Source organism: Anser anser (assembly GCF_964211835.1).
Source record: "Anser anser genome assembly, chromosome: 1".
NCBI lineage: Eukaryota > Metazoa > Chordata > Aves > Anseriformes > Anatidae > Anser > Anser anser.
In genome coordinates, this window is record NC_139720.1 from 95,987,784 (window position 1) to 96,001,677 (window position 13,894).

General features: G+C 38.8%; 1 protein-coding gene across 2 annotated transcripts in view; it reads right to left on the reverse strand.

The window, feature by feature from the left end:
• Positions 1–13,894, reverse strand: part of F5 (coagulation factor V) — a 40,565-nt gene that overhangs the window by 19,175 nt on the left and 7,496 nt on the right. Inside the window, exons 1-10 of one of the 2 annotated variants that reach the window (XM_083820409.1) lie at positions 12,380–12,425; positions 12,009–12,100; positions 10,574–10,696; positions 8,665–8,877; positions 5,855–5,998; positions 4,772–4,993; positions 3,854–4,019; positions 1,977–2,154; positions 812–914; positions 223–434 (exon numbers count right to left, since the gene is read on the reverse strand). In XM_083820409.1, the coding sequence (XP_083676535.1) occupies positions 223–434; positions 812–914; positions 1,977–2,154; positions 3,854–4,019; positions 4,772–4,993; positions 5,855–5,998; positions 8,665–8,877; positions 10,574–10,634 (1,299 nt within the window). In that variant the 5' untranslated portion in view covers positions 10,635–10,696; positions 12,009–12,100; positions 12,380–12,425. Of the gene's footprint in view, positions 1–222; positions 435–811; positions 915–1,976; positions 2,155–3,853; positions 4,020–4,771; positions 4,994–5,854; positions 5,999–8,664; positions 8,878–10,573; positions 10,697–12,008; positions 12,101–12,379; positions 12,426–13,894 lie in introns of those variants that run through there. The other variant, XM_083820408.1, reaches the window with a different exon arrangement.

Consider the following 13,894-nt stretch of genomic DNA (forward strand, 5'->3'; position numbering starts at 1 on the left):
TTGCAAATCAGGCTGACTTCTTGTTGAAATGCTGCTCTAAGAAAATTAGAATATAATTCCTCCACAACTGTGGATGATTACTACGTCTTCAAGTCATTTCTTCAGAAAAATATTAGTTTGATTGTTCTTCACAAGACATTTCTCTAAATCAAAGCAAAACCAAATTTCACTGTAGATAAATTCATAAGCAAAATCTCTCCAAAAGGTTGCCAGACATGTTACCTGCACACCCTTCTGAGTCAGTGCTTCACTTTTGCAGATTAGAAGTGGGCCAATCAGTCCAGATGCTATATCTCTCTCAATATCTACAGCACTATGATATAGCCTTGTAATACACTGTGCATCCCGTGCAGTGGGTTGATCTGTTTTAGCAATTTGCCATTCATAAGTGTAGGTCTTCCCTGGTTGAATTCCTTTACTCTGGGTGTCATTGCCTAAGGAAAAAATAAAGAGGGAAAACAATAATGATACAAACTTAGAGTCAGATCTTTATACAGCGTCAGGTTGCACCTTTTAATGAAATTGGTGTAGTTATACCATTTCAAGCTAAGTAAGTTCAGCATGAGCTTTTGTCTCTCTCTAAAATCACAAGCAAGAAGAGAAAATTAAGACACCAAAAAAAAGGGCAGTTGTTTATGGTTTGCACACACTACCCTGGTTTCTCTATAAAGCAATGTAACAGGTCAGCAAAAGCAGAGCATAGAATTCAGGTCTCCTAGACATGCATTCCTATCTACAGCATCACTTTCAAAACAATGAAACCCTCCGCAACAGTAAGTGGTATGTAAAACATGACCCACAAATTTCTTACTTGTGGGATCCAGAGGATAATTTGCTCCTTCTGCATTCTTTGAAAGTGTCACTCCATGGAAGTAAATACTGTAGGGTCGACTGGCCTTATTTTTGAATACAATCTGTATTGACAGACAAAACAAAAAAGACAAAAATAATTCAGTACTCCACAAATCTGTGTCTGAACATATAACCAAAAGATTCAACTACAGTAGAATTTGCCTGGTTTCAGCTCTGGAAGAGCTGGAAAGGCACAGGGATACCTTAAATATTGTCTAACATTATAAATCCAGTGTCTAAAGGCTGCTGATACCTGTCGGGATCCCACTGATTCTGGGCTTTGTGGAGTCCATTAAGTGAAATTCAGCTTCTTACACATACTTTCTAGAAAACTTAAAAAGAACATTTGTTCTTCCAGCTTTTAGGTACATACTGCTTCAAGAAACATGTGAAATTATTGACTGAAATTCTTCATAACCTTCAGTATGAGAGAAGTCTGAATTAAAAGCCTATCTTTTCCCAGACTCCAAGACCCAAAGGGGAGGCGAGCAGAAAAGATAAGATGTCCTATCTACTTGTGATAAAACCAGGGGAAAAAAGGAAGAAACACTGTGCTAAATTCAGATTCAGAATCATAGTAGCAACGAAAGGCCATGAAACCTTGTGATGTATCACTAAGTGACAACCAAAAGGTAAGTGGAAGTGATATTGCAAAGCAGCAGCACAAGCCTGTGAAGCTTTGTAGTTTCATTTGATAACTCAATAAAAGAATATTTAACTATGAAATCTTCGTAACATTGTCTAAAACAGCCAGAAAAAAAAACCCACAAAAAACGCAAGGAGTGAGCATATCATTAATTTCAGCCTCAGATCTAAATTTCCCCAGAAGTCCAACAGGGTCTAACTTTTTTCATTTTGGACCACTGTCAATATACAAACATACTTCACAAAAAGTGTAAATGAATAGTGTTTGTAAAATAAAGCACAATTATGGAAATTATAGACAGAATGTTGAAAAATTTAACCTAAACACCGTCACTCATCATTATACCTTTTAATAAGGCCAATATTTATAACACTAGCTATATGATTTGTCAAAAAAAATAATCAAACTAGTTCTCATGTAACTCTGCCCAATAGAAAAATTATGCTATAGTATATATCTCTGAATTTATGTTACTTACTTTAACTTTGTCATTGAGTTGAGCTCTTATAGTTGGGCCCAAGATCCCAGTTTCCTTGGGACGAGGGTTTTCCAGACGTTTGGTGAAGGTGCCATCAGTATACTGCCTAAAAATAGCCTTTTTATACTTTTTACCTATGAGATTTGAGAAGTTGTCCAAGTGCTGTGCTTTATAGTGTCTTAAAAATAAAGGAAAAGACAAACTGATCAACAAAATTTGAATAGTGGAATCTGCTAGAATACAGAACTCGCACTGGATAAACCTGTAGAAATCTCACTGCTTCAAAAAAAAATCCAACCTCCTAAACTAATCAAACAGTCCTCATCCCAGGTTTTAAACTAAATTAGGTAAGAAGCTTGGAACATGACTTGTGTTTTAGGACCATATGTGACCAGTTAGTATCAGAGTTTTCATTGTGTTTAATAGAGTATACATGCAAGAAAGAAACTCAAGTAGCAGCTACATTTCAAGTTAAATCAGCAGAAATTGCTGTTCTCTTAAAAAGGCATAGTCAAGCATAGGAAAAACACTTTGTTTACAGTAGCAAAGACTCCAGGAGAGACAGGAACAGTGCTAAAATAACCTTATATCCCTATCAAGCACCATACAATAGCATTATACCCAATTTTAAAAATGTTGAGAATTCTAATATTGAACAAAACTAGGATAAATATTAAGTAATGCAGAGTAATGTATTTGCTCTCGTCATTTGCCCTTCAAAAAGGGTTCCTGAACAGGGATGAATGCTGAAATTCTGAATAAAAGAAGAAAAATTGGAGCACTGAGGTAGTTAATCGATGCCATGTAACTAGCAAAGAAAGAGATATAAAATGAGACAAGTTTGCCCCCACACAAGTGCAAGTGAGAAGGGAAGCAAACGATACCAAAGAAGAAGGTATACTTAGAGTTATGCCAAAAACATGTTTCTAAGGAGTTATATGAAACTGTAACTCCACACAGGATAAGGAAGTGTCTTGATCTGCTTAAATCCTTACAGGTTCTTACAAACATCAGCTTGTAACATCAGCACTGCTACAGCAGTGAGGAACTGGCGGAGCACCTCTCTGACCTACAGTGCACTGGCAACACTGTGCGCTATGACCTCATGTTTGTTAAATAATTCTTTCTATTTATCTTAAGTTGAATGAAATAGCCCAATATGTGTATTTATTGTGACTTATTTAATCTACTTTGGAGCCGTTTTTATTCTGTAGAAATACTCTCTTCCTCCTCTAAGGACTGTTCCTTTCAGCAGAATTCATGTTGAAAAGCAATTTAGAAAACAGGCTCACATGCTACCTTGGGCATTTCCCAAGTCATCTGAATATTTTGAGCTCCCCATTAGCAGTAAAAGAAAGTGTTCACTTTTGAGCACCCCAGCAAAAGAAAGGCATTGACACACCACAGAGATCACAATGGAGGGTCACTGAGGTGTTTAGCAGGCTGGAACACATGACATACAAGGAAAACCTGGGTTTATTCAGTTATGAGAAGAAAGGGTTAAGGAGGCATCTTAGTTTTATGTTTAGCTACCTAATGGAAGATTACAAAGAAAACAGAACAAGACGTTTCTTCAGAGTTGCACAGTGAAGGAATGAGAGGCAATAGATGCAAGCTGCTACATGAGAAAGTCTGATTATATATAAGGAAAATCTTTTTCACTGTGAGGTTAAAAAGGTGCCCAGGCTGAGGAGTCCCCAGCCTTGAAAACTCAATGAGATGCAGCCTGGTCTAATTTTGCAGTTGGAAATAACTGATGTTGGCACTGCTTTGAGTACAATTTCAGGTGAGACAACCCCCAGAGGTCATCTCCAACCTGAATTATTCTGTGATTTCATATTAACATTCTCTATTATGTTGACAAAATATTATTTTACCTGTCAAGGCTGTCGGGAATATTTGGGGCATAATCCCAAGTGACTTCTTCTGCAGCAATGAAATATTCCCAGCTCTTGACCATACGGCGCTCTTTATAGGAGAGACGACTCCTCTTCGCCTCTTTGTCCCCACAGTCTCTTATGGTGAGGTACCCATGCATTCCAGCTAATTGAAAAGAAAGAGTACCACAGTGATTTTTCCATTTTATGAAATCTTACCGTTTCAATTGCATTTCTCATCTCTTCAGCTAAGGTTGCCTGCATGCATTGGTCCACAACTGTCATCATCTCAGGCTTAAAAAGGCTGCATCCACATAGGTTAAATGTAGGCTGGGAGGCCTCTAAGGAATCCATATTAATCAAATTGAATACAGCAGCTCTCTCAACTAATCCTTTTTGAAAACACCAGCTGAACTGATAGAAAGCTACTTTTCCTCCTTCTCCCTTGCCCCCCTTCAAAATATATGTCTTCCAGCTCTCATAAGAGAGATTTCTCTCATTCTTTAAAACAGAATTTTGATCCCTAATTATACACACTTTCAAATGACAAGGAGTAAATATTTTCATTAGATTGAGTGGTCCATAGCTAAAAGCGCTCAGTTTCGCAGGAAACAGGCAGTTCCTCACTTGTTTTATAATGTTGCTCATCTGAGCAGCTCACAGACTTAGAAGCTCAAGTTCAGATTTGCTGCTGCTCTGTGATCTGCACACAGCTGTAAAGCTGCAGGTAAGAACACCTTTTAGTTCATCTTACATTTCCAGTTCCAACAAAATGCCCTGTTCTCTGCTGGTTTCTTAGTGAAATGACAACCAGCTGAAACATGGTTACTGTACCATTGCAGAACAGGAGAAGCTCTTTGGGACATACAGAAGAAGAGGACAACTCTACAGTTGTCTAATAAATAGATGTTTCCTTGCCTTGCAGGTGCTTTTGGACAAGAGAAGATATCAGCCACCTTCCTTCTTCGCTCACTGTCATGTTTACTGTGGTTGATGCTCCACCCACTAGGTTAACAGTAGAAATTCGGTGATGTCTTTGCTCCATGGCCTGGCCATTGATATGAATGGAGAAAATTTCTGGCTTGGAACTCATTCCTATCAAATGCCAGCTAATGTTGTCATATGCACAAGCCTCTAAATCTGAAAGAAAAGTGAAGTAGTGTTCAGAATACAGGCAAATCATACAAATTCCCCACGCCACACTAAGTGTAATATGAGTCTTTGCTCAAAACATTAAATAAATCTCTGATATCTGTGATTAGCAATTGCAACGTGGAAGTTTCAGAACCTTGTAAATGAAACAGGTACCAGAATTCTGTAAAGTCAGTGGAAGATATATTTAAATCTTACATGCAAGTGACAACCTGACTTATAGTGAGACTGAGAAGGAGAAAGCTCTCCAGTAGCTCTCTTTCAGAGAGCCAGTCTGTCCTTGTTTGAAAAAATGACAAGGACCCACGCTAAAGTGACGTTCCGTGTAGTGAAAGTAACTACCCTCTCCAGAATTTGTTTAAAAAAAAAAACAAAAAAACTCTAAACAGTCTTTTGTATTTGCTCAATAGACTGGACGGAGATATGAAAGTAGTTCCTTAAGAGAAGGGGAAACAGTAGCAACAAAATAGTCCTATTACTACCCTCAAGGTCTTCCCACTTAATTATCTGATTTAACAGCAACCGATTTTCCACTTACAGGAAGTTTTCCATCTGCTATGTTCCATATGCTGTAAAATCAGCAGTTTACCTAGCCAGATCACTATTTCCCCATTACCTGAGTTAAAAAATATTTTATTTTTTAAGTTAGTAATCCTGTTCTTCTTATCAGCAATATGGCATAACTTCCTTCTAGCAGCATATGTATTAAAAAAGGCTGTATCCAATTCCTCTACATTCCTGCTCTCTTGCACAAAAAAAAAAAACCAAAAAAAACCCCACAAAAACACTAAAGGCAATATTTAGTCTTCACTAATGTTCATTTCACATCACACAAGCTTTGGGTAGTACCTGGTAACGTTCCATTAGCATACCCATTAATTGTGTATTTGAGCGATGCTGATCTTTGCCAACTCTTGTTTTCATCAAACACACCAAACATGAGTACATACTCCCTGTCAAAAAGTTTCTGGGACCCATCCTCATTGAGGCTTCCTATGAAGAAGAAAGAAACAACAGATCTCAATTTCAAGCAGAAGTAGAGTAGTTTCCACATCAGTGTAACAGCGTTTTTGTGTATTTAATGAGCTTGCTTCATCTGTTACCACGTGCTGGCTGAGCCTGCCCAAGAACCAAAGATCTTAATAATGATCATAAAGTGATTTTACTTCTCCAGTGCTTTTGGGTTTGGGTAACCATGGAACCAAAAGTCTCTAATATCCAAGGGAAGATTAAAAACATGCAATGAATTGACTCAGACAACTCTGGCAATGTGCTGCAGATATCACCTTAATGAATGGTAGAATCAAACAGCCTTCTGTCCACGATCAGACTCTGGCTTCTCTTCTGAGATTACAAGGCAAAGAGAAGAATGATGTCTGAGCCATCTGCAGTGTGAACACTGCCTTTTCAAGCACCACAATGAGATCATCAGTTCCTTTAAAAAGCAAAAAACTTCTACGTACAAAAGAATCACAAACACTGCAGAATTGGATCAGTTATAAGAAGCTATTTAGTTGAGTTTGTGATGCAGGTGAGATTTCTATCCATAAGCAGAATTAATTTTAGGCATAATTAACTGCCACACAGAACTGGTGTGATTTCACCGATTCTTTCTATAGATTGCTCAGATCAAGAACTTCAATTTGCTACTTTCAGTAAATGTACATAATTCAAGACTAAAACGTATGTTATTTGGACTGCTGGAACTAAAAATTTGGGAGCTTGCAGATTATTCTACTTAGGAGGAAGCACCTGCAGTGGAAACAGCTATCTTTATATAATTCTTTCCTTTTTATGAGGCTACAAACTCCTGTATTCTTGCAAAGAAGGAGTCTCGGATCAACAGAGGAATTTATCTGCTTGTCATGCAAAGAATATTCAGTCAATGTATTAACTCAAAAGTCCCCTTTTATAACCTTCCCACATTACACAACCTATGACGCTCATAATGTGTCAGGCTGTGGTGGGTTAACCCCAATCAGCAGCCAGGCACCCACACAGCTGCTTGCTCACTCCCTGCCCATCCCCTGCAGCAGGATGGGAGAACAGGAAGAATTAAAAAAACGTGTAGGTCAAGACAGAGGTAGTATAGGGAAAAAGGAAAAAATGAACAAACAAGTGACACACTAAAAAATCACTCATCAGTTCCCATAAGCAGACCAATGCCCAGCCAGTCTGAGCAAAATTCACCTTGGAAGCCAACCCCACCTCCACCCACCGCTTCTTTGTCCTCTATCTCCAGTTTTTATTGCAGAGCATGATGTTACATGGTAGGGAATATCCCTTTTGCCAATTTGGATCAGGTTGTCAGCTGTGTCCCCTCCCAAACGCTTGCCTACCCCAAGTCAGGTTGTTAGATAGGGCAAAACTGGAAAAAGAAAAAGTCTTGATGCTGTGCAGATGTGCAGGACCAGCACAAAGCTGCACCAGGGGAGGGTCAAACTGGACATTATGAAAAATTTCTTCACTGTGAGGGTGGTCAAACACAGAAGCTTCCTAGGAAGGTGGCAGATGCCCATGGCTGTCAGTGTTCAAGAGGCATTTGGATAATGCAGTTGATAATGTACTTTAACTTTTAGTTAGCAGTCAGTCAGGTGGACTAAGTGATCTTTGTAAGTCCCTTCCAACTAAGTATTGTGTTGTATTCTAATACTAAAAGCACCAATTCTCAATGAATAAATAAATAAATAAAACTTCAGGAGGATCACGGTTAGTACTAATGACACTCCTTTTCAGTAATAATGAGTAGGCAAGTTTTGCATTTGAACAGATGTCTGTCAGTGAGAAGAGTGCCCTTGTATAATCTTTTCCTTGTACAGGAAAGGGTCAAGATCCAAGTCCATGCAGTCTGCAGTCTATACAACATGTTTGACTCGAACTGCAGGGAAAGATGATCAGAAACTCACAAAACTTTTACTAAAAAAAGAATATCTAACAGAAAAATCTATGATTTAAAGGACCAGCAAGTAGGTTAAGTAGCTTACACAGTGTTAGGCTGTTTCAAACTTCCCTCAAATCAGTGACACGTACCTAGTGGTTACTTACATGTCCTACAAGACACCAGTTTGTATTAGTGAAGATAGAATGCAGAGAAACTGCTGAGAGACAAACTGTGATCACATGCATAAGCAATTTTCAAGGACTTGTAATCTGCTCAAATATGGCCATATTTTCAAATGACTAGCAAAAGATGCTGCTCTGTGATTTCAAATCCTTTTTACAAAACAGACTGCTACGGCTTTTTGATCAGAGAGTCGTTAAAAGGCACGAATAAAACAATGATTATTTCTGTGCCTTATTCTCCAGAATGGTTAAACTATTTCAAATGAAGCTGTAAAAGAAAAGTATTTATTCTAAGACAGGAATTTGGGGATCAGATATTTAATGGCTAAAACTGAACTGCACAATCTGAACTGAAAACGCCATCAATACAGGCAATTATTTCCACTAATAGCACTATGATCGTACAATTATAGGATGAATCTGCAAAAAACTGATATGTAAAAACTTCAGTGTCTGAAAGAAGGATGCTGAAAACCATTTCCTTTACACTACATGTAAAAAAGAAAAATAATATATCTTGCCTCATTAACATACAACCTTAATGTTATTAAAAAATAAGCCTACGTTACCTTACAGTAGTCAAAGCATTTCATTACCTTTCTTGCAGATAAGCAGTGCTCCAATCAGACCAGAGTTAAAATCCATTGCCACATTCTCATGAGAATAATAAGCGTAAGTAAGACATGGAAGGTCAGCTTCTCTTGGACCAACTTCTTCTGTTATATCCCAAACATATGTGTAGACCTGGCCTGGAAGTACAGCATCATCTTGTTTTTCTACAGATGATGTCCTGTCGTCATACAGGGAGCCTGTAAGAAAAGCCAGCAGGGTCACATGAAGATAAAGAATAATTAAAGCATGAGGTAATTAAAGCTCATACAATCAATTCCAAAAGTCTGATTTCTTTCTTGCCTTTATGATGGTTCATATACATAGGAATGACTCATGGTTCTATTCACATTGTGGAGAGTAGCATAGGGAAGAGTACGTATTCAATTCTTCTGTTTCTTACAAATTTAAAATTTTCTAGGACTTTTTTTCACTGCCAAAAGGTGGGGCTGTTCAATGGTCTGACCAGGGTTAGGATGGCATGAAGCTGTCTCTGCTCACTTATCCTTTATGGATGTATTTGTGGATGAATACTACCCATTTTGTCATCTTTCTAATCATCTCTCATAAAGCCATCATGCAGGCTAGCACTGGCCTGCTGCTTTAGACTTTCTGTGCACTGGATATCAGTAATCTCTCATATCTACGCCTACAGTACCCCCCTCTCCAATATGATATGACAAAGGGGAGTCAGAAAACGAAAATTCTAGGTATAAAAGACATATCGATAGCATAGTCAAACTGAGTTACCTATCACACTCAATAACATATTTTGTCCAACCCCATGAGATGAAGGCAAAACTCCTTTTGCAGTCATATAATAAATAAAGCCTTGAATAAATTTGAAAACTGCAGGTTAGAGCTCTGGTTCAGCACCTAGGGCAAGGCAATCCAAGAAACACAGTCAGTCACTCAAACTCACTGTGTTAATGCTGACATTTAACTGTCAGCTTGTAGACTATCAAAAAGAGATCATAAACTGCATCAATGAGTTTATGTTTCCTAAAATAGATCATTTTGCAATTACAGGATGAATTGTCTCTGAAAACTTTGTGGGTCTTCACTCCAAACAGTATGCGAGGGAGCAAGATAATGTTCTGAGTTTCATTTGCCTCACATACAGCTAACCACCTGCTCGATTCAAAGGTCAAAAGCTGTCAGATCCCCATGTATGTACAAATCCATTCATGGACTGTTTGCTTTCTCAGTGTTTGCTTCTGCAATTCTAGATCAGTGTTGTTCTGAAAAGCTTTTGAAGTTTACAGTTCTTTTCTCTTCCTCCTCCTTCATCAAAACCTGCTCCAGGAAGGAAAGTCCAGAAGACCTAAAGAAACTCTAGTCTCAACACTTTCCTGGGCCACCCTTTTCCTTGCCAGAATATCCACGGCTAGAGCTCTTTGAGAAGTAGTATCCCTGACTACCCCTTAAATTGTCCTAACATTAAATTCCGTTCTACTCTTTATTTGGTTATTAGATGAAGGTAAATGGCCAGACAGCATGAAGTTGAGTGATAAAAAGCTAGTTCTGCCTGAATGGGGTTCAATCGTTGTACTCTGGAAAACCATTGGACTATATCAGTGTTATCCAAATATGTATGTTCAGGTTCTGCTGGAAAATACAGCCCACTGCCCTTCAACTCCCTTTGCTTCCAGGTTCCTGAGGAACAAAAAGTATTAGCACACAGACAGGGGAGCTGGTCGGGAGAATGTACATGTCAGAAGACACTCATATTCCCAGTATTATACCGATGAACAAGAAGCTAACTGAGTGTGAAGTTTTAATCCACGATCAACATATATTTGTGTTACACATAACCCCAAACATTGGTCTGGGGCCCTTTCTATATTTCATGCAATAGTCTACAAGAAGAAAACATGGATCTTTTATAGCATTTACCTTCTGCCTTTTTATTGTAAACTAAGCCCTGGGGATGAATACTGACCGGCTTGTCAGCCATATTCTTAAAGTGAACTACTAAAGTATCTCCGACTTCAGCACGCAGGGTTGGTCCGAGAAGTCCTGTAGACATTCAAGATAAGAAAAGAGGAAGCTGTGAGAAAAACAGTCTGTTTAGAGAAAGGAAGAGTTCTTCTCCAGCAGAGAATGTGACCTCTGCTAAAGTACAAGTTGCACAAAATATAGAATGGGGATATAATACCACTGCAATGAATATTTACCCATAAAAAGGGACATGGGAAGTGTAAAACATGCAGTTCACAGTCAGTAATGTTATGAATTGTGTATCTGGAAACTAACACTTAAAGAAAAGGCTATTTTCCAAGTACAGAGTATTTATCAAAAGGTTCATGTTGAGGATTATTGGGAATTTCTAGGGATCCTTCACATACTATTCAATCACACATTTTCAGGAAGGCAGATTAAGAGTTTAGAAAGGCATTCAAACATTTAAGTAGCACTCTCAATGCCATAAGTCACAGGACAAAAAGATCCAACAAACATGTAATCCAAAGAAATAATTGGTTTTATATTGCAATTTCTTTATGCATAGCCTGCAACAGGTTTTAAGAGGGGCTTATATCCCTTCTTAAAAGGGATCACTAAGGCAACCTTTGGACTGTTACTCTGTAACTGTAACCAACTGTAAACCATTTTGTAAATTTCTTCCTCTGTAAAGAAAAAGCACTTTCAGAAATTACAGGAGAACACACGTCTGGGAAGAATTGGATCATAGACTAGACCTTTCAGGCTGACTTGTAACAATTTGATATCACCAACCTCACATTTGCTTTGAAATCTAGATGGTTTTAACCATCTAGAAGTTATTTTATTCCTTAATATGAAGCACAGATAGACTATATAAGTACTCTGCATAAGTATCAGAATACAAGTACAATGCTCATGTATGGCATAAGTACAAGAATTTGCTTCCATCCATTTAAAGTGTCTTCAAGCAGTAGTGGACAGTAAAGGCAAGGGGATATTTTTTCACACCTGACTTCATAGTTTGTGTCTTCCTTTCCAGTGATCTATCAGAAACATATTTAGTCTCAGACCTTAGGCTAATTCCACATGAATTTATTGGTGTCATCGCTGTGACTGTGCCATGCAATTCTAAATGCGTACGGCAGGTTTCATCTGATGCTGATAATGAAGGGAACAGCTCTGTACCATGCAATTTATTTGCAGATAGCACTGAGCCCTAGCCTCTGAAAAATCCAGCTTCTCAATGGCCTTTCAAAGCCTAGTGCACTGTAGAGACCTCATCCCCTGTGTCCATTTGGTTAAATGTGCAAGAACAAGCTTGCTTAGCAGGTTACTGGCTTTAAGACCAACAAACAAAAATACTTCAGAACTTTTCTTTCCTGTTTACCTGCAGACTTATTTGCTGGCTTTTCTTTTTTAAAATCAGCTTCATATTCTCTGTAAGAAATTTTCTTAAACACAGGATCGGAATGTGCCAATCTGAAATCAGAAGAATTGCAAAAAAAAAATAAATATTAAAAGGTGTTGTGGTTTAACCCGGCTGGCAGCTAAACACCACACAGCCGTTCGCTCACCCTCCCCCCTCCCTCTCTGGGATGGGGGAGAGAAACGGGAAAGTGAAGCCGGTGAGTTGAGATAAAGACAGTTTATTAAGACAGGAATATAATAATAACAATAATAATAATAATAGTGATAATGATAATAGTATTAATAATAATAATGTGTAAGAAACAAGTGATGCACAACGCAATCGCTCACCACCCGCTGACCGATGCCCAGCCTATCCCCGAGCAGCCGGCCCCCCACCCCGGCCAGCCACCCCTATATATTGTTTAGCATGACACCAGATGGTATGGAATACCCCTTTGGCCAGTTTGGGTCAGCTGTCCTGGGTCTGTCCCCTCCCAGCTCCTGCTGCACCCCCAGCCTGCTCGCTGGCAGGGCAGAGCGAGAAGCCGAAAAGTCCTTGGCCTGGTGGAAACACTGCTCTGCAACAATTAAAACATCAGCATGTTATCAGCGCTCTTCTCATCCTAATCCAAAACATAGCACCCTGCCAGCTACTAGGAGGAAAATTAACTCTGTCCTAACTGGAACCAGGACAAAAGGACAGATTCTCAGAGATGTCGGTGCTTTTTAACAGATATTTCAGGAAATAAATTCTGGAATTGCATTTAAACACACATTTTGCTGAAGGCAAGTCACATGGTCTAACACTTTTTACTGTCTTCCCTTCTCCCTCTTACTCTATTGTCTCTGTGACATTCTTGAGCTAGGCCATTTCATACATATTAAACGTACAATTACAGTACCCAGCACAGTTTATCCCTGATTCTGCTTGCGGTTTCTATAGTCCTTTTCATTCTGTGATGAAGATATCTTTGTTTTCTCCATTTAAGAGAAGATGTCCTGACCATATTTACCTAGAAAGCATCTGACAAAACATTGTGAGAGACCTGTATTTCTCTTGAGTGAGCTCCTTGCTTAAACTTTCAGACTTACCACGATGATTGCATAACAGCATAAACAGCAAGCACCTGTAGTAGCTATGACCTCTGAGACAAACATAAAACTGTTCCCTGAAAACAACTAAGAAGCTCACAGAAAGCCAAAAAACCTGCTTTCTGGGATACCTGACAATTCTTCCAAATCTTGTTACATAAATGAAATACACACCCAGTAGACCACACACTGTTTTCTCAGCAAATGTTGAAGCAAGCAGAAGGAAACCAGCACACAACATTTCCGGAATGAAAATGATGAAATGAGGGCTGAAGGGAGAATAATCTGTACTTAGTTTCGTATATATGGGCCGATTTCCTAGTATGTACAATGACTGGATCCAACAGTACTTCCACTTACTATTTTTGTAACGCTCTTTCAGTTAAGCAAGGCACGTTTGATAGTGGGAAGCTGATGGGTGTCTCACGCACAGAGAAGCTGAGCAGAGATAATCAAGTGAACTTGCTTCAATGGCATTCAGCATCCAGAAGGGGGAGATGTATTTTTGTAAAGATCTTTTGTAAATACCTCTGCAACACTCTTTCAACTAGTCAGGCAGAAGCAGTCCATGCCTCAGTTCATTCTGTTCTCTTTGAAGTCACCGATAAAATTTAATTTCACTCTTAAGGAGAAGGACACGATCCACCTTCATTGACAGGTACTGCCCTAATGTGGCAATGTTCAATAGAATATGCACGTAAGACTACGGGGTGGAGGAGGAAACTTACTAATGCCCATTGTATTGCTAAAAGGAACACTTCACAAATCTCA